The sequence below is a fragment of the Gopherus flavomarginatus genome, chromosome 3 (genome assembly GCF_025201925.1).
Source record: "Gopherus flavomarginatus isolate rGopFla2 chromosome 3, rGopFla2.mat.asm, whole genome shotgun sequence".
Classification (NCBI taxonomy): domain Eukaryota; kingdom Metazoa; phylum Chordata; order Testudines; family Testudinidae; genus Gopherus; species Gopherus flavomarginatus.
This window is the reverse complement of record NC_066619.1, coordinates 256437586-256462150: the sequence shown is the minus strand read 5'-3', so window position 1 is coordinate 256462150 and position 24565 is coordinate 256437586. Positions and strand designations below refer to the sequence as shown.

The 24565-nt window shown below is 39.0% G+C and overlaps 1 protein-coding gene across 7 annotated transcripts in view; it reads left to right on the top strand.

Annotated features, from left to right (window-relative positions):
- The window catches only part of CPEB2 (cytoplasmic polyadenylation element binding protein 2), a 146314-nt gene that overhangs the window by 25444 nt on the left and 96305 nt on the right, over positions 1-24565 (top strand). For all 7 annotated transcript variants that reach the window (XM_050947549.1, XM_050947551.1, XM_050947546.1 and 4 more), the window contains exon 4: positions 7403-7453. In XM_050947549.1, coding sequence (XP_050803506.1) covers positions 7403-7453 — 51 coding nt within the window. The remainder of the gene's footprint in view (positions 1-7402; positions 7454-24565) is intronic.

The window sequence follows — 24565 nt, the reverse complement described above, 5'->3', positions numbered from 1 at the left end:
GCCGTGCGGTGGGCAGTGCCGGCCAGCAGGCGTGGCTTCCACGCCGGTCTACCGCCCTGCAGCTCCTCCGGCCATGTGGTGGGCAGCGCTGGCCGGCAGGTGCCGCTTCCGCGCCGGGCTGCCACTGCTGCCCCGCGACTCCTCCAGCTGTGTGGCTGTCAGCGCCAGCCAGCAAGCACTGCTTCTGTGCCTGCCGGCCTGACAGGAAGCAGCTGCTTGTGCGGAATCCCGCCAGCTATGCTACTGTTGGAGTTGTCTGGCAAGAAGTAACCGAAGGTGCGGGGAGTGCACGGCTCCCCTTATAGCGTGATATAGAGGCACCACTCCAGGGATTGCAGCGGTGCTTCCCTCCTATGGGTACTGTTAAGGGAAAAACTTCTGGCACCGGTGCACGTGATGAGCAACACATCTCGAAGAACACCAGTTACAGAACAGGTAACTGGCCTTTCCTCTCTTCAGACATGCTTCATTGAAATCATAGGGCCACAACTTAGAGTCAAAGTTTGTGGGCTTCCATTTTAATTTCTGTTTTCACTGTGTAATGACTTAAAATTCTTTTGTAATGAATTTTTAAGTCTTAATCTAAGCCCAAAGGACTTGAAAAATAAGTTTTGAATAAACCCAAGCCATCTGAGTTGTGCAAATGAAACATTTATTTTTTGTGCTATGTTTAAACTATTTATCCTCCAATTTAGCCGTGTTTAAAGACTTCTAATTTGCTATGCATTTAGTACTCACTACAAGAACAGTGCCTTTTCTCATTCAAAGAAATTAGGTTCAAAACTAGGTATGGTTAAAAGTAATTACTATTCATGTATGGTAGTCTGTGCTCATCTACCCATTTTCTACCTCCAGAAATTCCTAATTATTATTTATCTTACATCAATACAGAGACCTCAATTTTGATAAGGCTCACATTGTGCGAGGTACCGTAAAAACACATATTAAGAGATAGGTAATGTCTAAGGTCTTTTGGGCAGGGACTATCTTTAGGCAACCACAAATTGCCACACTTCTCCTTCTTAGGTGACACATTCTCTGTTTCTCAATAAATCATGTTACATCTTAACTACCTGTTTTTGTTGGAAGTTTTCAAAACCTACCTAGAAGTTTAGTCTACATTTGAAAAAATTTATTGTAATTTCAGTCAGAATAACTTGATTGATCAGACTCCATCTGGGAATATGCACTTTGGAAGTGCTGCTACAGTATAACTTAACCCTCAGTTTGCCCCACATTTACACTGTCATGGTACTGTGCTGCACTGATTGTAGCATATCACACTCTGGGTGCATATCCCAGCATTCCTCAGACAGCTCCGACATACTACATGCTGGGCAATTTTCAGTCTTGATTCTGAGGGACCCCAGGGGAACTGGGTCCAATTTAAATGGGAATAAGTTTTTAAACCTACCATGATGTTAATTGTTTCCAGGATGTAACACTGGGTTTGATTTATAGCCCTATCTTAAAGCAAACCTATGAGTTTTTGAAATCATCATCATCAAATTTGCATCACTAAGACTAAAGATAAAATTTTAAAACCTGTATGCTTAAAGTTAACACTTCCAATTTAGGAACTTTTGAAAACCTGATGAATTCAATAGGAGGTGTAGACATTCTGTGCTTCTAAAAATTAGGTCGGTAGAGGCCTAAATGTAGATGTAGGTCTTTAAATCTCTGATCCTGAAGTTTTGATCTACACATTGCTATACATGTAATGGCATTTTCATAATATAGCTGCTGATGTTCGTAAGTGTATTAAAACTGATTAATGCCTGAGCATGCATTCTGAAAGTCAAATATAAAGGTGGATTAAAAGGAAAAGCTTTTATTCGAGAGCGAGAGAATAATCCACACTCACCAACTGAATTTAAATTGAGTAGTTGAGTATATCTGTTTGAAGTAAGTATTTTGATCAAGATATTCCTTCTCTTTGGGAAATATATTACTTGTTCAAAGTGAAAGGGATACATTACTGATTAACATAAAGCATTCCTCAATTATATTCCTTAAGAGTAAATGAGAGAAGTGACATCCATGAGAATAGCTTAAAACCTATTTTCCACCCCCACTACATGTCGTTCCTTTGATTTTTGGCAAGTTCAATATTCCTTTTTAAGATGCAGGACAAAAGAAGCTACAAAACCTTAGTTTTTGTTAGTTCGGGCCCTACTACAGTGTCTCGGTAGCCAAATTCTCTTCGAGTGTCTTGCCCATCACAATATTTCTAAAGTTAACTGACAAACTCGTCATGTTTCTTTGTAGAATGTGCCTGCTTAATAAAATCTCTTGGTAAATAGTATGGTTTGATAAAACAAACATGTTTTTATAGCAAGTTTTTTCAATTGTAAATTTAAACAAAATAAAGCATCTTTTATGTAGTACTGCAGGGGTAAAATGAAAGTCCTTGGAACTTTAAGCACGTGTTTCAGATTTAGCTGTTTACAGTGTCTGGAGTATGACTAAGCATCTTGTCTTGGATTATTGGAATGCAGAACAGACCTTGTATGTACTAGTTTACAGCATTTGTCTTTATATTTTATATTTGAAAATCTATTTGTTAGAAAATGAGGATTTCACTGTTTTTGCTCTCATTAATTTACAGAACTGTGGATTTTATTTAATTACTTTCTACTGTAAGATAAATTCATACATGTTCTAAGAACTAGCATATGTTTATAAATATGCAGTTCTAACTTCATTTACTCTTAGTTTAATCAGTATAAAGTCTCTGATCAAAGTAAGATGTAATTCTTATGTAAATCTAAATAAGTCTTTGAAAACTGGATGTTAAACTTAGTAAATTTTTATAATGGTCTTAACGCTATAGAAAAATAAGATTGTTATATTTAACATCGGGATTGATCTTTTATCCATATTGCATTCTCACCAGGCATTTCACATCAAAATATTAGTAAATCGCATTTAAGTTAGAGACTTAACTTTTAAGATCAGTAGAATCCGAGCTGATGACAGTGAGGTCATGTACCAAAATTATAAAGTTATTCCTTACTGATTCTTCTATTAACATCTGACTCAAGTTGTTTTGAGAAGCGCTAGAGAATGTCAAAGAAAAGCCAAGCTGAAGTACCTGAACATTGGTCCCCAGGCTGCCTCTTTCAGAAATTTTTTTTTGTGGGGGAGGGGTTTTCCCCCAAACTGTTTCTTGCTCATGCCAAAAACACAAAGAGAAGACTTGATTTATAGGTTTTGCAACAGCAAGCAATTCAGTGTACTTTTATGCTAGACTAAGTCATGTTGACAGGCAATTGGAGAAGTAACTATGCTTCTCATGGAAGTGCATTAGAACTGAGAAGCTAGTGGCTTATGGTGTCGCTTTGGGGATTCTTTTTATTTTTGTTGAAGAGCCTGAATTGTGTCTCCAGTGTAGATAAGCTGGAGTCTGTCTTTCTTTCTTTCTTTATTCCCCCCCCCCCTTTGTGTGTTTAATGTGTTCTTTATTGAAAGGAAGCAATATTAGTCTTGAGGCCTGATTCACCACTACTTGCTTTCCTGTAGCCACTTACTCCTGTGCAAAATAGATGTAAAATATTACCAAATCAGAAGTAGCCACTCGTTTACATAAGTGGTAATATTTTATACTCATTTTGTAAGGTAGTGGTAAACAGGCATTACACATTTTTCTCTGTGCTTCTCTGTAAGGGGAAAACAAACTTGGGGAAATTGTTAGGAATATTACAAGAATAGCAGATTATTATAATAGACACTAGGAGATAGTGAGGAAAGGAAAATTACAATATAGATTTACCTATAGAAAAAAGAGTTTGATATAATTAAAAGCTTCTCTGTATCTGCATTTCTTATTTGTAGTTTCCATTCCTAGCATCTTACTTAGTCTCAACACATCTGAAGAGCTTGCTTTTTGAAAGCCACCAGATGGACCATGCTCACTGGAATGGAGGAGGTGTTGGGGAGGCAGACAGCAAATTTTAACTATTTACAGATATATATATTTCCACCATAATGGAAATAGAACTTAGGAAATGAATTGCAAAAAAAAATTAGCATTAGTGCAACAGTAAGATGGGAAGTTCAAATATTAATGTCTCTACTAAAAGTTAATGTTGCTCTCGTAACATTAGCAGTGTTGTTGCACATTTTATGCTTCATAAAATACACAAGATACACAACACACCACCAAGTTATGTTGCTGAATAATCTTAAGGAGATAACAATTTTAAAATTGCACTATTACCTGAATTTTTTTTTACATATTATCACTGAAAGAGACTTGAAAAAATATTTTTTTTACTTTATATATTTGACAGAACTCTGTGAGGTTGGTTTCACAGTTTCCTTAGCTCTGTTTATGTGGCTCTTTCATGTATCATTAGGGTAAAGTGAAACTTTTGAAAATAGGAAAATATGGTTGTAAAAACAACAAAAGTTTATAGAGAGAAATGGGAAAATGTAGTACCTGAATCTTCTCTTAGCTTTTTTTAATTGACTGATTTCAGATTGACAGTGTCTCTTTAAACTTTCTTTGACTTTTTAGTGTGCTTAACCACTCAAACATGCATTTAATAAGAACATAATTGTATTGTATTAACATCCACTTTCAAAAACATTGAAAAGAAATTGGAGAATTGTTTAAAAAAAACCAAACCCTGATCTTGCAACTGACTTCATGCAGGAAAAACTGTACATCCACACATAATCCCATTAAACCAGTTGCATTCCCTGCGAGTGCCGAGGTTTGCCCACACATAAGAACTTGAAAAAAATCAAACTATAATAATAATAATTATATATATGCAAAAATGCTATGTTAAAAATGTTCTTAGGGTTGCAAAGTCAAGCTCTCCAAAGGTAGGAAATGCCCAAATTAAGGTTGCCTGTCCAACCAATGCACAAGCCGAATGGGGCTTGGTGAATAAGATAACTGTTTTATATTTCTTTTTATCCTCCTTCAAACAAACACCATCCCAAACCTACACAAAAAATGAAGTTACTCATTTCATCATAAACTGGTCTATGGGGCTTAGCAACGTAGTATCTTAAATTCTCTCTCTGTTCTATCTCAAGGAAAGTATTATTCCCGTTTTACAAAGGGATAACTGAGGCACAGGAATATTAAGAGTAAATTTGCAAAACTCTCCACGAATTTGGAGTACCCAACTTGATATACCCAGGGGCGTGATTGTGTTATAGCACTTGATGTTCTCAAAGTACTGTAGAGATACTAATTCATCAGTCCTCACAACAACCCTGTGGCTGAGCACAGATGAGTGTTATCCCCCTCTTACAGACTAGCACTGGAGAACTGAGACAGAAAGGCCAAGTGACTTGCCTAATTTCACACAGTGAATCAGTAGCAGATCCAAAATTAGAATTTTGGACTGCCTCACTTTCAATTCTGTGCTCACTTTTCCAGAACATACTGCCTTACTGCCAGAGGGGCTGACCAACCACAGCTCCCACTGACTTTGATTGTTGTGAATGCTCAACACAACCGAAAAGTGGACTTCAGTTGTCTCATATTTGGCCCAGAAAATGAGGAACATAAAGTACATCTGGAAATTTTTTTTTTGTTTAAGTGCTTTGCTCATGATTATGTTGGAAGTCTGTCAAAGCTAGGGATAGAACAGAGCTCTGTGGGGGTGTTAATCAACTGCCTTAACCACAAGATTATCCTTTTTCTTTCTGCGGTCATCTTCCTTATTCACCACACACCTTCAACTTCTAACGTAAATGAGTCAGGGATCCTATGGAATCCTGATTCATTCACTTAAGGACCATGTATTCTGTACACTGAATGAGGAGGGGAACTTATGAAAAAAGTAGTATGTAGTAATGTAATTAAAAACTATATCATAATGCACATAAGGAAGCTTTAATTCTGGTATTTTCTCATTTCTGAGTACTTGACTTTATAATCAACTTTCTTCTTTTTTGTAGTTTTTTGGTACGTAATTTTTGCATTTTGTTTTCTTTTTCTTAAAGAAACAGGCCAAAACCAAATTATATCTGAACAGATTTTCAGCAAAAGGCTTTTCTGGGACACAAAGATATCTTCTTGGGCATCAGGACTATCCCCCTGCCAAATTTCAAGGTCCTGCAGCAAACCATAGAAGCTTTAGTTTTCCAAAGGAAAAAAGTCTGAAATTTTCTTATAATGGGAAGTGTTAGGCAGCTTGAAAGTGAGGGTGGCTACTGGTTTGTGTATGTGTGCATGCATGCTTTAAAGGTACAAGTATGCACAAAATCTTTTAATAATAGTTACTCAGTAGTTGAGTCCTCTGTATGCACAACTCCCACTGAAATCAGCGTGAGTTCCACATACACAGGGCTGCAGGATTGGATCCTTCATTGTCTCAGCAATCATCTGGTTACAGCATGATGATGATGATGAATTTTCAAATTAAAAATATATGATTTCAGATTATAGTAAAGCAAGAATGTTTTAATAGCAATAAAATATATGGATATGTTGGGATTTTTTTTACTTGTGCTTTAAGGCATGTTGCAGTTAAACAGAGCAGCTATTGTAAGTTTCTGTGTAGGTCGGTTTGCAGTACTGTCATGTTTGCAGCTTCCTGTGAACAGAAAACTTCTTTTTTAATGAAAAGGAGATTGGAAAGAGGAGACATTTTTCTATGCACTTTAAACATGAAATTTAACTGACGAGACCTATTTGCTGCAATAAATATTTTTAAATCCTGGTGTGAGTACATGAGGATTTCCTGTAATTTTTACTTTAACACACTTTCGTATTTTATAATTTTACATTTTTAATCCATGAACTAGCTAACAGGAATCTCCAAGAAACTTTAAAGAATGTTAGCATTCTAAAGGCTTTTTAAAAAAATTCAGTAATTGAAACATTTTTGGTTTTTGGTTTGGTTTTGTAAAACTAACTTAGTAGGAAGAACAATATATGCAGCAATTATATTAAGTACAACAATATGTAATTATAAATATGTTAAAAGCAAGTTAAATGTTTTAATCTGAACTCATAACAGCATTTTTGATACATTGGTGCAGTGAAGAAATTCCAAGCTGAAAAAATTAGACTCTGCTAAACAATGTGCATGTGAACAAGTTTTCACAATGTGTATGAAAGAGAGTACTAGAGCAGCCAGCACTATTTCTGGGTTGCATGAAACAAAAAGTGGCTTTATCCTATTGGAGCTGATCCCAAAAGCACACTGCAGATCTTATGACCAGAGAATTAAGGTTAAGAAGTTTGTTCTTGTCAACTTTAACTTGGGTCAAGGGTATTGTTGCTAATTTGCTTGGAGTTAAATATTAGCTCTTTATGTCCCCTAGGCAGAATGAAAATACAGTATATGTTTAAACTGTAGGCAGTGATTTTTCTTCTTTTTTAAGCATAATAACTAAAATCACAGTACCTTTTTTATTTATTTTTTTTTTTAAGGTCGCTTGAGTTATCCACATCCAGGGACTGACAATCTTCTGATGTTAAATGGTAAGCAATAATCTTCTAACAGTCTTTAATTATTTCTAGCTTAGCTTAAATCTGAAATGTTAATGTAAAAATGGAATATTTAATCTTTTACTGAGTTACCTGTTTCCAGGGACTGTCACCATCTTTCAGCATTAAATGGTAAGGGTTAATCTTACAATAGCTTTTAATTAGATCTATCTTACTTTAAATTTGAAATTCTCATATGAAATGTATTTAGTTTCTGTTCCCAAGAAAGGCAATATTCTGTTCACCAGAAAACATTTAGTATTTATAGAAAGCAAGAACTAAAAAAAATAGAAAATATGGATTTCTGACATGGTATAATTTGTGTGAATTATGCAACTAAGGCTGTGTTCATCCGAAGTAACACTTTTGTGTATGAGAGAGGATTTGGAACTAGCTTTCTTCAAGTTCCTGTGCATATAGCTCCCACTAGGTGTGCTTGTTTCCCCACAGCATCCAGGAGTTCAGAAGTTTTATCACTAGTGCGCCCCGCGCCCCGCCTCCCCCCACACACACATTCCCCCATGAGGGCATAAAGGGCAGAGCAACCCCACCTATCCCACAGTTCCTTCTAACTGCTCCTCAGCAGAAAGTCAGAACAGCTTAGTGTCCTCCATATGCAATTTGTGATCTACAATAACCCCCAGTTCTCTTCGGTAGAACTACCACCTAGTCAGTTATTCTCCATTTTTGTTGTGCATTTAATTTTTCCTTCCTAAGTTAAACACTTTGCACCTGTCATTATTGTATTTCATCTTGAGGATTTCTGACCAATTCTGTAATTTGTAAAGGTCACTTTAAATTCAATTCCTGTTCTTCAAAGTGCTTGCAACCCATCCCAGCTTGGTGTCATCTGCAGTTTATAAGTGTACTCACCACTCCATTATCCATGTGAATAATGAAAATATTGAATAATACTGGACCCACACTGACCCTTGTTGGGACTCCATTATATCCGCCTGCCCAGTTTGACTATGAATTCCTCCATGAGTTCTTGAAAATAATTGCTACCGGTTCTGATATTGCTTCAGCTTAAGTAACCTAGAATGAATTTCTCATTAGGGCCTGCCATCTTGAATGGCCTCATGTGCTCATATGACTGACACCTTTCGCCAGACTGAGACCTCTTCAGTCCAAACATCCACAGTATGAATCAACAAGTAACAATCCTGTTGTCTCTTCACTGGTAGTTAGATCCAAACAATGTTTGCTGAGAATTCTTCCATTCGGATAATGCCCATGAAGACCGTTAATTGTTGACACATGTAGAAAGGACTGGGGTGCACATCTAAACCAATTCCACGTTTGTGGTCTGTGGACATCTGGAGATTTGTCAGCTCACGTAAACATCCTAGAATTGAGAGTGATTCACCAGGCTTGCAAATAGTTTCTACCTCTTTTAAAGCACCAAGCAGTATACATGCTGATGGACAGCTCTATAGTAATGTATTACTTAAACAAGCAAGTGGCAACAAAATCAGATGACCTATCAAGAGGTTGTTTCACTGTCGGAATGGTGCATTCTTCACCGTATAGCTCTGACATCTTCCAGGGGAATTTAACCCCCTGACAGATCAGCTAAGCAAAAAGAATTCATCCCCCTACAAATGCTCTTTAAAAGATGCAGTACTAGCAGAGTATTCAGGACACTGGTTTCTGCAAATTTACAACCAGAGATTGCAGAGAGTGCCCTCTGTTTTGTTGTTGAAAGGGCCAGACAAGATGTTTTAGCAGACACGTTTCATATTACATGGTAGGATCACCGAGTCTATGCATTTCTCCTGTTCCTGTTAATCCCCGGGATACTAAGGAAAGTGAGACAAGACTGAGCTCAAATGATCCTAGTGGGTCCATCATGGCCTTAAAAGTTCTGGTATCCAGAACTGCTGCATCTCTCCAGTCTATAAGGAGTGGGAGAGTTATGAACCAGTGACATCTCTCAAGATTCTGGGCACGTACTCCATCTGGACCAAACATCTCTTCATCTGACAGCATGGAGACTGTCTGGTTAATGTCAACAAATAGGGGGAGTTCTGCCAAGGTCCAGGAGATCCTCATGGAATGTAGAAAATCTTCAACCTGGAAAACTTATACAGCTAAGTGGAAGCATTTTTCCTTCTTGGTGAAGGTGAGGCAACTTGATCCTGTTGATCCTATTCCATTCATTCTAGACTCTCTACTGCTTTAAAAACAGTAATCAGGCCTGGAATTTAGCTCAATTTAAAATTCACTGTGCTGCAATTATGACCTTTCCTCCTCCTGTTCACTGTTCCTCAGTGTTTTCCCATTGAAGCATCACAAAGAGTCTGAAGGGGCTATTGCAGATGTTTCCACCAGTAGGAGAGATACCACTTTTGTGAAACTTGAGCTTAGCTCTTTCTTCACAAATGGGACCTCCATTTGATTCCCTTTCATCTTGCTCCCTCCATCATTAAGGGTGAATTTTTTGGTGGCAGTTACTTCTGGGTGCAGAGTAAGTAAGATCCAAGCACTCATGTCAAATCTTCATTTTTTTTTAATGCAGATAGAGTAACTATGGGGCCTCACACTAAATTTATCCCGAAAGTTGTTTGTGACTTTCACATTAGTCAATATGTGCACTTACTGTATTTTTTCCAAAACCTTATTCATCCCTTGATGAGGGAAAGTTACATACCTTGGATAACAGAGGGAGTCTCTATTATTTTAATAGAATGAGACTGTTCTGGAGATTTCCTAGACTTTTTATCATGTATGGCAATTTATCAAAGGTTAGACCAGTCCCTCCTCAAAAATTATGTAAATGGATTGTGGACTGTGTCAAGATTTCATACCTTGTTAATAAGCTACAACATCCAGTTCCAGTGACTTCTCATTCTGCTGAATCCCAAGCTACCTCATAAGTGTGCTTCAGTAGTGTTCCAATGGTTGAAATTTGTAGACCAGCTACACGGTCCTCAGTGCCTACATTTACCAACAATTATACTCTGGTGTCAGCATCTAGAGCCTAATACTCGGGTTGAAAGAGAAGGTCTTCAGTCTTTTTCAAATAACCACCTACCTCCTACCATCTGAAACATCAATCTGCTAGTTAAACATCATAAGTGAGATTCACATGCGCACGAACTCAAAGAAAGAGAAATGGTTACTTATCTTATAGTAGCTATTTGTTCTTTGAGGTGTTCTGCATTTGGATCCCATGACCAGTGTTCCATCCCTGCAGCTCGGAGACTATTCATGGGACTCTGGGCAGCGAACAAACTACTCAACAGTGGGTAAGCTTATTCTGCCCTTTGTGCCCTCCAAGCATGCCATTGGAGTGTGAGGACATGATGGATGCATGCACGACCCCTAGTAGACACCTCTGATAAAACTTCTGAACTCGCGTGGAGGGTGACAGCACATCATAAGTTGAATCCACATGTACAGAACATTATCAGAGAACAACTATTACTATAAGGTAAGTAACTGTTCCTTCTTTGAGTACAGGTCTGACTCGCCCCAATCCATCCTGAAATTAGAGAGTTCATGTTCATATGTCAAAACTTCATGAACATTTGCTTCTCAGTGGAGGCATGCTTCTGTAATGTTATAAATTTTGGTTACATTGCTTTTTTATGTCTACAGAAAGAGGCAGAGCTAGAGGATCATGTAAGTGCAATAATAAATCAGAATTTTTGCACACAGGTCTTGTGGACACTAACAAAAATGTAGAGCTGTAATTCTCCATTCATGTAGCTGCGTCAGAACTGGCAACAGTGGAAGTTGCAGTGTAGACTGTGTTCAGCTATTTTTGCTACTATGGCCTTGTCTACACTGACAGCTAGGTAGGGTATGTGTAGCTACACACAGCAGTGAAAAGCAGGTAGTGAAAGACTCTGGCAGGGGGAGGCAGCAGGCAAAGTTTCCAGCATCAACTTCTCTTGCTGCTGGAGTCTTTCACTGGAGCAGGGAAAGGGTCTGGTGACAGGGATCTTTCGTAGTCTTTCCCTGCTGCTTCCCCTCTGCCAGAACCTTTTGCTGTTGCTGGAGCCTTTCTGCTATGGCACGGAAAGGCTCAAGCAGCTCCTCATTTCTCGAGCTTTTCCCCACTGCGTTCCTGCTGCCAGAGCCTTTCTCTGTGATGGGGAAAGTTTCCAACAGCGGAGAGGCAGCAGGACTCTACGCTGCTAAAAATAGTATTGTAGAGGTGGGGGAACTGCTTGGACATGTAGGCAGCTGTGTAGGGTATATACCCTAATGTTTTGGCATGTCTTTACTTGTTAAACAACATAGACTGTGAGGCAGTGCTTTTTATACCAGTGCTAAGCAGGAATGCCATGTATATATGTTACGTGCTGCCGCTAAGTGTAGGCATAGTGTGTGTTGATGCCATTGGAGAATTATAAGTCAAAGCTTTGCAGGTGAAAACACAGTCATAGTAAGAAGACTTTGTATCGAGATTAGAGGCCTTGGGCATGATTTTTTTTTCCCATTGTCTTGCACCTTGTGTAGTCATTGGTACCAGTGCAAAATGAGGTATAAAATGCTGCAAAATCAGAATTCTCCAATATAGTATTTTAAGTGAGTGGAGTATTCCAATTTGTGTACTGTTACACCAGAAAAAGTTGAGTATTACACATGGGGCTAGTCTGGAGAATCGGACTGTTTGGGTAATGTGCTGCCCTTTTAGAGATGATTACAGTCGCTAATGGATGAAAAACAGCTGTTTACTGTTGAAATAAAATTTACCACATGGCAGTAAAGACCCTATATTCCCAAATTTTGGCTGGAAACTAGATTACATTTAGATGTCCTTGATGTTGTTTAACTTACTCCAGCAATGACTTAGTTACAACAGTAACAACTAAAACCACAAAGCTAAGCGGCAGCCTGTGAATGCTACTGCCCTCTGTTCATTTCAGGTCTTCACTTTTTAAACAGTGATTCATTCCAGTGGCTTAAAGATAGCAGTGGACGGACCAGAAACTTGCACACTAGATATCCCACTTACGGAATCTGCTCCATGCAGATGTCCATTGATTTAATGAAACTAAGTGGGTATAAAGGAAATCTCTTCTACAACTACTACTACTACTGCTACACTTTATGAGCAACTGTCAAATGTTTCAATATAATCCAATGTAGGAGATTCATATTTTTGATTCAATTTTCAACTTGCTATCCTCTTTAGAATTTTGAGGCTTCTCTCTTCCCACTATGCTAGCTCTTTTACCAATAAGACATTAGGTTATGCAATGGTATATTATGTGGATTCTCTGCTCTGATCAATGGTCTTGGGAGAATAGACCTTTATACTTTTGGCATACTCAAACAAAGTAACTTTGTCATAAAGAGAGAGAATCTATATCTGGAGAGTGATCTTGTTGTCGATTAAATCAATGCAATTTTGCTGTTGATTTCAATGAAATTGGAATTGGTTCCCCAGTGCAGTTTGGAAGTTAGCAGTCAGCATAATAGCTATAATTCTTTAAAAGCCTCAAATATATTTAAGTTTTATTGCTCTTATTAAAAAATCATTTAAAAGCTTGATTTCATAAATTGCTTTTTAACTGATTTTGATCTTTTTAATAGAAGAGCACTCTTGTCATGTATTCTAGGTTGTTCTTTGTGTGTCTCTGAATCAGTGCCGGCGCTTCCATTTAGGTGACCTAGGCGGTCGCCTAGGGCACTAGGATTTGGGGGGAGCGGCATTTTGCCACCCTCGGCGGCAATTCAGCGGTGGGAGGTCCTTCCGTGCTCCGGGTCTTTGGCGGCAATTCTGCGACGGGTCTTTCACTCGCTCCGGGACCTGCCGCCAAAGTGCCCCAAAGGCCAGGAGCCGCGAAAGGCCCCCCCCCCACCGCAGAATTGCCGCCAACGACCGGGAGCGCGGAAGAACCCCCGCCTGGGGGTGGAGAAAGACCTCCGCCTCCTGTTCTGAATATTCCCTGTTATGGGTAATAGGCTGCAGCAATCAGCACAGTGGTAGAACTTGCTCCAGGCAGTGCGAGTTATGGTGCACATGCACTCACTCTAATCTCTCCTCTCAGCATCTTTGAACATGCCAAGGGCAAGACTATTTAAGGGGATGCTATATCCTCTACCACATCAGTTCCTTCCAACTACTTGTGCCAGATGGAAGTGAACCACTGGCCTTGAGATCTGAGGGTCTTTTTCCTCTTACTAATGTTTTAGATAATTGTTAACTTGAAATATTAGTTTAATTAGGGTTTGTAGTTATAGTTAGTTTAGTATAGTTGTTTGCTTCTGTGTGACAGTGAAACCGAAGAAAAATTCAGGATTTAATAGACTCTTATCCTGCTCAGCCATCTTTCCAGCACCAAATGACCACACTGATTACCTTAAGGATATGTCTAAATTGCAAACAAAACCCGCAGCTAGCCTGTGTCAGCTGACTTGGGCTCAGGCTAAATTGCTTAATTGTGATGTAGATGTTTGAGCTGGGGCTGCAACCTGAACTGTGGGTCCCTTCCACCTCACAGGGTCCTAGAGTCAGGGCTCCAGCCTGAGACCAAACACGTACACAACAATTAAACAGTCCCTTAGCCTGAGCCCCATGAGCATGGGCCAGCAGCGAATTTTTAAATGCAGTATAGACATTCTCTAAGTGCCTTGGTGAGGGTTGTTCTCTTTCTCTTTGTCAGACTCTTACACCTAAAGTGCATGAGGAGAGGCAAAATAGACTGCAGGTGTTCCAGACTAAGGGAGCTGCCGAGCCTCTGGGCTGTAGGAGATTGATTTGAAGATTTAGGCTTGTTTCAGCTCTGACCGCCTCATCTAGTAAGGTTAAGGTGCGTAAAGAATTCCGTGATGTATATCTCTGCTGGTTCAGGCTTCTGTCTCTGTTTTATCAGAGCCTCCTGTTAAAGCTGATAAAGTGTTTGAAGGCACAGTCAGGTCAGTTGACAACAAAGGAACCTATGATTAAACCTCAATTCCAATTATGTTGGTTCGGAAAAAGATGAGGGCGAAGATAGCCTCTGTTGGCTGTGCCAGGTCCCGTGGGTCAGATTTATTGGATCCATCCAATATGGATGTGTCTTCTGCAGTTCCTACTCTGAGACCAAAATCAGTTCTGCAATTGGCTTCACATTCCAGGGTAATGGAGTGGAGTCTCTCTTCAGATCCAGTGATGCCTAAGCCTGTAAGAGTGGCATCATTGCCCACTCCTACTCTGGTGCTGATACCAGATCCAAAAGATGGCTATTGCTGTGGTGACAGATGAGTGTTACCGTTCAGCATCTGAGTGTTCATCAGATCTGGGATGAGGAAGAGGAAAAGAGAGACTTCATTGGTTCTGATATCTAAATCTCCTTCACCTGAAAGGAGGGGTAAAGAGGAAGATATTATGAGCCTTTCTCCAGATCCATCTTTACCTCCTCCTAAGACTCCTACAGGATCTCCAGGCAAATCTTTCTCACTTTGTGTCTGCATCCTCCAGTGCCATTGCTCTCTCTGGTAAAATTCATAGTGGAACTGAAGTTGGATCCACAGTTAGAAGAGGATGGAGAAAGAGTTAAAAAGATCTGAACCATCCAGATATATGCCACCTACTTCTAGCTTTCCTCAATCTTTTGGACAATTTGTGTCTTCTAATCCTATAGGTATGTTCCCAGATCCCATCTATTGGAGAGACTGGTCTTCCTGGTCTCAGTGACCTTATTGGACTACCCCATGAGAGTTCTTGAATCATCCACCTTATTGATGAAGTAGTGACATCCTTATTGACAAGGATCCAGCTGCTGAGGAATCTTTGGATCCAATTTGACCAGATGCATCTGCCACTCGGATTGGTGGCCCTTAAAACTTTTTCTGAGGAAGAGGATGAGTAATTAGTTCCTCTTTTTGAGCAGAATCAGATAGATACAGAATTTGTTGCCTGATGAGCATATGGGCATTGATTCTGCGTTGTCTCCTTCTAAGGATGGTTTACAAATCCATGAATTATTGTATTGTATTGACTTCGAACTTCCTTTCAATTGTTGTGGAAGAGGCGTCACATCCAGTATGTGACATTTTTTTGGTGCTCCTTCCAAGAATAGAATTTCTTTACCAAATTGGATGGTCTCTTATAACCTGCTAAAGCTGTTAGGTTAACAAGCAGGGATAGCCCAATCTCTAAAAAGCAGATAAACTTTATCAAATACCACATGCGGGGTTTTAGTATTTACATACTCACTCCATATCAAATTCTTTGATGGTTGCAGCTGCCAGTAATAGATTTAGGCCTGGTCACGCCCATTTGACTCCAGGTTATAGAGAGAAGGCTTTTTCTTTCTTCTCTAGGGATTAGAGTGGCTAATTAGCAGGCAGTGATGGCCCATTACTGGTTTCACTTGTGAGAGAAAATTGGCTTTGTTTGTGCAGAAGTGACTAGATCAGTAGTCCCCAACCTTTTTGTGGCCAGTAGCACATTCATGTTTTCAGAAGAGTGTGGCGGGTGCCAACAATTACTTACATACAGGGCTGGCTCCAGGCACCAGTGGAGCAAGCACATGCCTGGGGCAGCAATGTGGCGGCATTCCATCCATTCTGCAGAATTGGAGCATTTTTTTTGTTTGTGTTTTTGGCTCCAGTTCTGGGCAGTGCAGAGAGAAGCCGGGAGGACAGAGAACACTGGCACCTGCAGCCCACAGCCCCAGAGTTCTCTGTCCCCAACAGACGTGGGACCACGGCTTCTCTCCCTTGCTGGGCACTAGGCAGGCACACATAAATGCCCTGGCAGTCACCACGGTGCCCATGAGCACTGCGTTGGGAACCACTGGACTAGATGATCAGAGGAGACTGGCCGGTGAAATATCGGCAGAATAACAAAATGTGGCAAAACATGCTCTCAGGGCTTCTTTTGATGTTCCTGCCTCTTCATTCAGAGCTTTGGCATCTGCTGTTACCTTGAGAAAGCATCATGGACTGGATACTAAATGTAAAGATAAGCATCTCCACTTTGAGGGTGATGGTCCTTTTGGTAATAAAATGGACAAATTACTAGAAAAGTTAAGAGACCAGGTCTGCTGTTCACTTGATTTATATCCTATTCCTAGAAAGAGACCTCCTACCTCCTTCTTTTCATTACTAGAGACAGATTTATCCCCAGTCTTCAACTTATTTTTCATCTCAGAAATGTTACCTTCATCAGCAGACGACATCATCTTTTCAGTCTTAACATAAAAAGAAATAATTCAGATCTAGGCTTAAACTGAAGCAATCTGCTCTTTCTGTTTCATCTTCACTGACTAAATGGCCTCAGATTTAACATGAGGATCAAGAGTCCTTCTCTTCCTTTGTTTGGGGACATTCTAATCCATTTTATCAACAACTGGAGGCTTATTACATTGGGCAAGTGGGTCCTAGAAATAATAGTAAAGAGCTATGCAATACAGTTAGAACAGTTATCTCCTTTCGGTTCCCCTCTCCTTCCCTTTTCAGGGTTATGAGGTTATTCTTCTGTTAAAAGTTCAGAAATTGCTTCTGATAGGTTCTGTGAAAAAAGTACCCAAGTATCTATACGGTCAGAGGTTTTAGTCAATATTTCCTGATCTAGAAAAAAGATGGGGAGTTTATGTCCAATTATAGATTTAAGGAAATGGAAAAGGTTTGTTCAGAAGTTTCATTTTGGAGTGCTAACCCTAGCCTCCCTAATTGCCTCACCTTCAATTATTGACTCGTTCACAACTCTCTATTTAAAACATGTTTCTATTCAGCCAAATCATTGGAAATACTTCCATTTGATGACAGCACAAAGACATTGTCAGTACAAGATCCTGCCACTTGAGTGCTCAGAACTCTTCTGTATTAGCAGTGCATTCAGAAGATAGGGTATTTGTTTAATCCTATTTAGAAAACTGGCTGCTGAGGTCATCCTCCTGCAAAGATCTGCTAGGTTACATCCTCTGCTAGGTTACATCTGCTAGTCTACCTCCCTTTTTACGGATTTTAGATTCTTTCTGTATATAAGAAAGTAAAATCTATGCTCATCTCAGGAAATCTGTTTTTATATTGTCTATAATGTAGTAGTAGGAAGAGCTTTCCTCCCAGAGGAAAGACTTCTGAAGATAGTGTGCGGTCTATTTTAGAGATTTGTCATTGATTCCAGGCAATGCTTTTCTTGTTGGGTCTGATGGTTCTTATGCCAATGATTACTTATGTTGTTCTGTTTGCATGCCTCAGGATAAGGCCAAAGCAGCATTGGTTGGCTCAAGCTTACAAGCCAAATCTGGACAGTCTTCATATGTTAATTGTCATGCATCGGTACATTTTTAGATTCTTTGTGGTGGACAAATTGTGAATTAGTCTTTTCAAGGGGGTCCTGTTCAATCCCCCTTTGCCGTCCAGCACATAACATCTGTTGCAACTAACAATGGGTGGGGAGCTCATCTGGACTCTTTTATAGTTCGCAGTCACTTGGTGTCTTAGGAAAAGAATTTTGCACATAAACATTTTAGAATTGCATGCCATTCTTCTGTCTGTCAAATCTTTTCTTCCTCCATGTAAATGGGAAGACTGTTCAGTTAGTGACAGACCATACAATGGCTGTGCAATGTCAACAAAAAAAGAGGCACCCATTCTTCTCTATTAGGTGCTGAGGCAGTCAGTCTACGGTACTGGTGCATTCTTCACAGTGTCTATCCAGTGGCACCGCATCTAGCGGGGGAGAGCAGTGTGTTCACAGATAAGCTCAGCAGAGGCAGTTCTCAGATGCATGAGAGATCACTAAAGGATCAGGCGGTGTAAGAGATTTTCTCCAGCTAGGGTCAGCCCCATGTTCGACCTGCTTGTGACAAGGTTCAACAAAGTCTCTCTTCTGATCAAGAGTGGGAAAGGACAGTCACATGATCTTGGATGCTTTCCTAATGCATTGGGGGAGAGCCTTTTGTATGCTTTTCCAGCCTTTCCATTAATTCAGAAGATAAAGGGAAAATAAGATGAGATAGGGCAAGAGTGATCCTAATTGCTCCAGCTTGACTGAGACAGCAGTGTACATGTTACAGACTCCCTGTGACTGCTGGATCTCTCCCCCATCCCCCTGTTTCTAGACCTGTTGTCACAGCAGAACAGGACTCTTCATCCAGTCTCTCCATCTGACAGCCTGTACTGTCAGACTTTGACTAATCTAAAATACTCTTGTTCCTTGTTGGTTCAAAATGGGTTGCTTAATTCTAGAAAATAATTTAAGAGGAAAAATTATTACTTGAAATGAGTTAGATTTGCTCCTTGGATGCAAGGTAAATATGACTCACCAGTTACAGCTTCTATTCCCTGTATATTGAAGTATTTTACTGTATTTAAAATCTGAGGGTCTCTGATTCTTTAAGAGTTCGTTTAATGGCTTTCTCATCTTATCATGCTTTGATGGCAGATCATTACTTGTGCATAATGTAGGTAAAAGGTTTACAAAGGGAATATCTAACTTGTACCTCCCCTTGAGAGAACTGTTTCCAACATGGGACCTTAATCGGTTTTAGTGAGGCTTATGAAGTGCCTTTTGAACCTTTGGAAGTGTGTTCCTTATTTTAACTATTAAAACTATGTTTATTGTTGCTATAACATAAGACAGGTGAAAAAATTGCACACATCTGCCATTTGCTATTTTTCACAAAGACAAAGTGGTTCTTAGACCTGATCTCAGGTTTTTACCAAAAAGAGTATCCGAGTTTCACATGAGTCAGACAACTAATTTACCAGTGTTTTTTTCCAAAGCCACATGCTAATAAAGGGAATCTGCTTTACATACTTTTGAGGCTAGAAGAGTTTGAGCATGTTGTTTAAACAGAACTAAAGATTTTAGGAGGTCATAAGTTTTGTTCTTATGCTAAGAACTGTATGGGTTACAATGTATCTGCTCAGCCTGTTTCCAGATTGTTTAACCAATGTATTCTTGAATATCACACGTTAGTGGCAGTCCCAGTGCCTACTACTGTGAGATCTTATTCCATGAGGGCTGTGGTAGCATCTTTAGCTTATCTTAAACTTTGTTCCTAATGGGAAATCTGTAAGGCTGCTGTTTGGAAGTCAGTCCATACATTATACTTTGGATCTGGTTTCAAGAGCAGATGCTAGATTTGGTAAAACAATGTTTTGATTGTTATTTAATTAGAACTGTTACCTCCTGAGTGTTTTCAGCACTACTAGTCAAACTACCCATAAGTGGTAATATGCAGGGCCACTCGAAGAAGTTAAGGTTTCCTACTTGTAACTGGAGTTCATTGAGATGACTGCATATTCACACTTCCCACTGACCTTCCTCCTGCCCCTTTCTCAGACTCCTATCTTGGTTTCTCTGGGTCAGCGGTAGAAGGAACTGAGGCGGTAGAGGGCACCGTGCCACCTTATATAGACTTGCCCACAGAACATTTGAAGATGCTGAGGGAGCAGGTAGGATGGCTGCACGTGTATTATAACAGGCACTGCTTGGAGGAAGTTCTATTAAGCTGCAGTGGCTGGCATATTACCCATAAGTGGAAATATGCACAGTTGTCTCAAAGAACTCTGGTTACAAGTAAGTAACTTGAATTTCTACATGTCTGGTTACAAATTTACTTAACCTAATATTTAAAGTTTTCATGACTTTTTAAAAAAAATAATTATTTAAACATTTCCCTACAAAGAGAAACAGAAAGTGAAACTGACTAGTCTGCTTTTATTGCTCAAAGTTGAATCAAGTGTAAAAACTAAATAAACAGCAGAAACAGTAAAAAGTGCAATAGCTTTTTAACATTCTTTAAGTCTTAACAATCAAAAATTGTAATACAGATAAGGAAACATGACTTGCTTTTAAAAATGTGATACCCTGATAGTTTCTTTAATTGTTGTCTTTACCTGATAGAGGAAGAAATACTTTGTGTAGCAAATAACTACAAAAGGTCAAATATAAAGTGTTCTAAATAGAACTGTGCAAATGACTTGTTTTGGGGTTCAGTGGCTGTTCTTCATCTAATGTCAAACCTAAACTTGTTGATGGCCAGTTTATATCCATTTGTTCTTGTATCCACATTGGCACTTAACTTAAATAACTCATGTCCCTCCTTGATATTTATCCCTCTGGTGTATTTATAGAGAGAAATCATATCTGCCTTCAGCCTTCGGTTGGTAAGGCTAAACAAGCCAAAGTCTTTGAGTTTCCTCTCATAAGGTAGGTTTTCCATTCCTCTGATCATCCTAGTAGCCTTCTCTGTACCTGTTCCAGTCTGAATTCATCTTTCTTAAATATGGGACACCATAATTGCACATCGTATTCCTGATGAGGTCTCACCAGTGCCTTGTATAATGATGATAACGCTTCCCTGTTTCCACTGGAAATATCTCACCTGGTGCATCCTAGGACTGCATTAGCCTTTTTCATGGCCACATCACACTGACAGCTCATATTTATCCTGTGATCAATCAATACACTCAAGTGTTTCTCCCGCCTCTGTTACTTCCAACTGATAAGTCCGCTGCTTATACAAAAATTCTAGTTGTTAGTCTCAAAGTGCATGACCTTGTACTTTGCACTGTTAAATGTCATCCCATCTCTATTACTCCAGTTTTCAAGGACATTCAGATCTGCTTGTATGATATTCCGGTCCTCTTCTGTGTTGGCAATGCCACCCAGCTTAGTATCATCTGCAGATTTTATTAGCACACTCCCAATTTTTGTGCCAAGGTCATGAATGATATTGTTAAATAAGATTGGTCCCAAAACCCTTCCCTGAGGAACTCTACTAGTAAACTCCCTCAACCTCTCCCCCAAAAAAGAGATATTCACCCCTTCGTGTCCACTGTTGGAAATGGGCCACATCCACCCTAATGAATTGACCTCGTTAGCACTGACCCTCCACACACTCAGTAAGGCAACTCCCATCTTTTCATGTGTTGTGCATTTATACCTACCTACTATATTTTCCACTCCATGCATCTGATGAAGTGGGTTATAGCCCTCGAAAGCTTATGCCCAAATAAATTTGTTAGCCTCTAAGGTGCCAAAAGGACTCCTTGTTGTTTTTGCTGATGAAGACTAAAATGGCTACCCTGTGAAACTTCTCAAAAAAGGAGATCAGGTTGGTCTAGCATGATCTACTTTTTTGTAAAATCACGTTGTATTTTATCCCAATTACTGTTCACCTCTGTGTCCTCAACTACTTTTTCTGGCAAAATTTTGTTCCAAGACCTTGCATGCTATTGAGGTCGAACTAACAGACTTGTTGTTTCCTAGGTCATTTTTCATCCTTTCTTAAAAATAGGTACTGTATTAGGAAATCTCCAGTCACAGGAAATGACCCTCAAGGTTATGGATTAATTAAAAATTCTTGCTATTGGGCTTGCAATTTCATGTGCCAGTTCCCTTAATATTCTTGGATGGAGATTATCTGGGCCCCCAGTTTTGTCCCATTAAACTGTTTGAGTTTCACTTCCAAATTGAATGTGGTAATTTCTACTTCCATAGTCTCATTTCCATTAGCTACCCTGCCACTGCCCCTAAATGTCCCATTGCCTCAGGTTTTTAATAAGCCTAAAATATTCTTTTAGGAGTTGGACCATGCCTAGATTATTTTTAATATTCACCTCATCCTCAGTGCTTAGTGCTCCCATTTCTTCTTTCAGTCTTTTCTATTTTATATACACCTCTACCCCGATATAACACAAATTCAGATATAATGCAGTAAAGCAGTGCTCCGTGGGGCGGGGCTGTGCACCCTGTTGGATCAAAGCAAGTTCGATACAACGCTGTTTCACCTATAGTGCGGTACGATTTTTTTGGCTCCTGAGGACAGCGTTATATAGGGGTAGAGTTGTATGTGGTGTTAGAACCTTTTTACTATTGTTTTTAATTTCCTTTGCAAGATTCAGCTCTGTTTAGCTTTTGGCAGTTAACTTTTTCCCTGTACTTTCTGACCTTCAAGAGGTAGTTTTCTTTGCTGATCCATCCCATCTTCTGGATATATTTGCTCATCCAGTGTGGTCTGCAACCCTTCCCTGTGAAATTTCTACCCTTGCTTGGAATGCAGGCTTCAGATAGCTTCTGCATCTTGACTTAAAGAAATTCTAAGACTCCTCCACATTCAGAACCTTGAGTTCTTCAATCCAATCCATATTCCTAACTACTGGTAATTCCCTTAATTTTTTTAAAGTTTGCCTTTTTGAAATCAAGGACTCTAGTTGCAGATCTACACAAGGAGAATAAACAATGTGATGGCAACAAATGTGTCATGTTAGTGCCATGATTTGTTTTTTGTTTTTTCCTGGCTGGGCAAAATACTCGCAGACTTTTTGGGGATATTTTGGCACATTAATGTAACTTTAATACATGTATATCAAATATCCTAGCAGATGCACCATTTTCTTGCAACTGCAGCATTGTATTTTAAATAATAGGGTTTTTTTTTCTACTTCTAGTTTTATTTTTGTTTCCAAGAGTTCCCATGCTACTATTATTTAAAAACATATAAACATAAAAAATTTGTAAGTGTCCTACCAAAACGTCTTTCACGAGAAGCGAAAAGATTGTCTTAACAGTATGAAAATTTGAGAACATTGCTAAGCTGGTTTGGATGACAGAGGGAAGCAAAACTGGATGAACAGAGCAGAGATGATAATAGTGTTTGTGCCTAAAGGGACGACTTAGTGCATATTAGGCCAAGATTCTATTTTTATATTAGCCGTGAGTGTGTGCGTGCCACTGTAGTCATGCTAAAAATTGACTGATCAGTATGGGCTTGATGCATTTGGTTTTTCCCTTACTGTTGTAACTGTATTTCTGAAAGGGAGGGGAAAGTGTATAATTCTTCCAGGTGACACTAAAAATATTAGCTTCAAAATGAGTTCAGTATAATATAGCTAGGGGAAAAATGGTGACCGCTGTCTGAGGATTCAAGAGTAATAGGATTAAATTAGAGAAAAAATGTAATGGGAGGCTTTTCAGAGTTCTACAAATAACCTGGTAAATCCCTGATAGGAAAGGGCCTGTAGAAGAAAAGGAGTGATGCTAAATAAAATTAAAGACCATGTTTGTGCAAATGGGCATTACTATAATATAGCTATTATATAATACTGAAGTGGGGAGATTAATAAATCAGAGGAGGTTTTTTGGTTTCTGAGACTATCTGCATATCTACGGCCCTGATCTTGCATTCTGTGGGTGGATCTGTGCACATAGTCACATTGAACTCAAAGGAGCCCTGAGTGGGCACAGAGGTCCACTTGCAACATTAGGCTCGGAAGAATGTTTTCTGTTTAAATAATTACTGTATTTAGAAAATTTTAGTATCTTCCCATCTTGTCATTTTAAAGAAACTATTTTCAAGTACTAAATCTGTGAAGAAGGAACTGAAAATATTTTTATAAAAGCATAATACTGAAAGACAAATTATATGTAACTTATTACTTATCATTCACTCTTTACATGTTAGTAGTTTGTTTTTTTTGCTAAAAGTCTAGAATGCTGAAAAATAGCATTAGTGTGTTGTGTGGAGTCTTCTGAATTGTAACCATTAGCACAATCTCTTCATGAGTCCTGTAATACTAAAAAATGAGGTAAATCTTGATTTAGTGGTAATGTATTTGACTTCATTGCCTTGACTTTATGCAAGTGTTAGGCGGTGTTTATAATACAATGTCATTTCTTGTGACTTACGCTCTGATTTTGTTTAGTACCACAAGGAGTCTTTTGTTTAAAACAAAACCTTGTGCTTAATTTTCTGCTAGCTCTTTTAATGGAAAAGGAAGGTCATGGCTTATAGCATTTGTATTGTCATTGCAAAGAACTGTACAGACTGTTCCATGGATCAGGATGTTTCTCTGATTCATTTAACTCTTACTACACTGATTTAAAGCAACATTTTCTCTTTATTAGCAAAATCTTGTACGTTATTTAAATTCTGTCGTAGATTCTGAGGCAATGAGCTGAGAAAGACAGAAGCTAAATTACAGAGGTTATATTAAATCTAATACTTATATAGAGAGAATATAATTAATTAAGAGTGTAAGGGCGTAGTAGAAAATTGCAAAATTATAAATGTTTAAAGTTAAAGAAATTATCCAAAATTATTTTGATGTATGTAAAGCATACTCTTTTATATCTAGTACTTGGTGCACAGGCAGCAAAAAAAGTAAAAAAGCACAGTATTTGAAAAATGGCTTTAGTTTAATGTG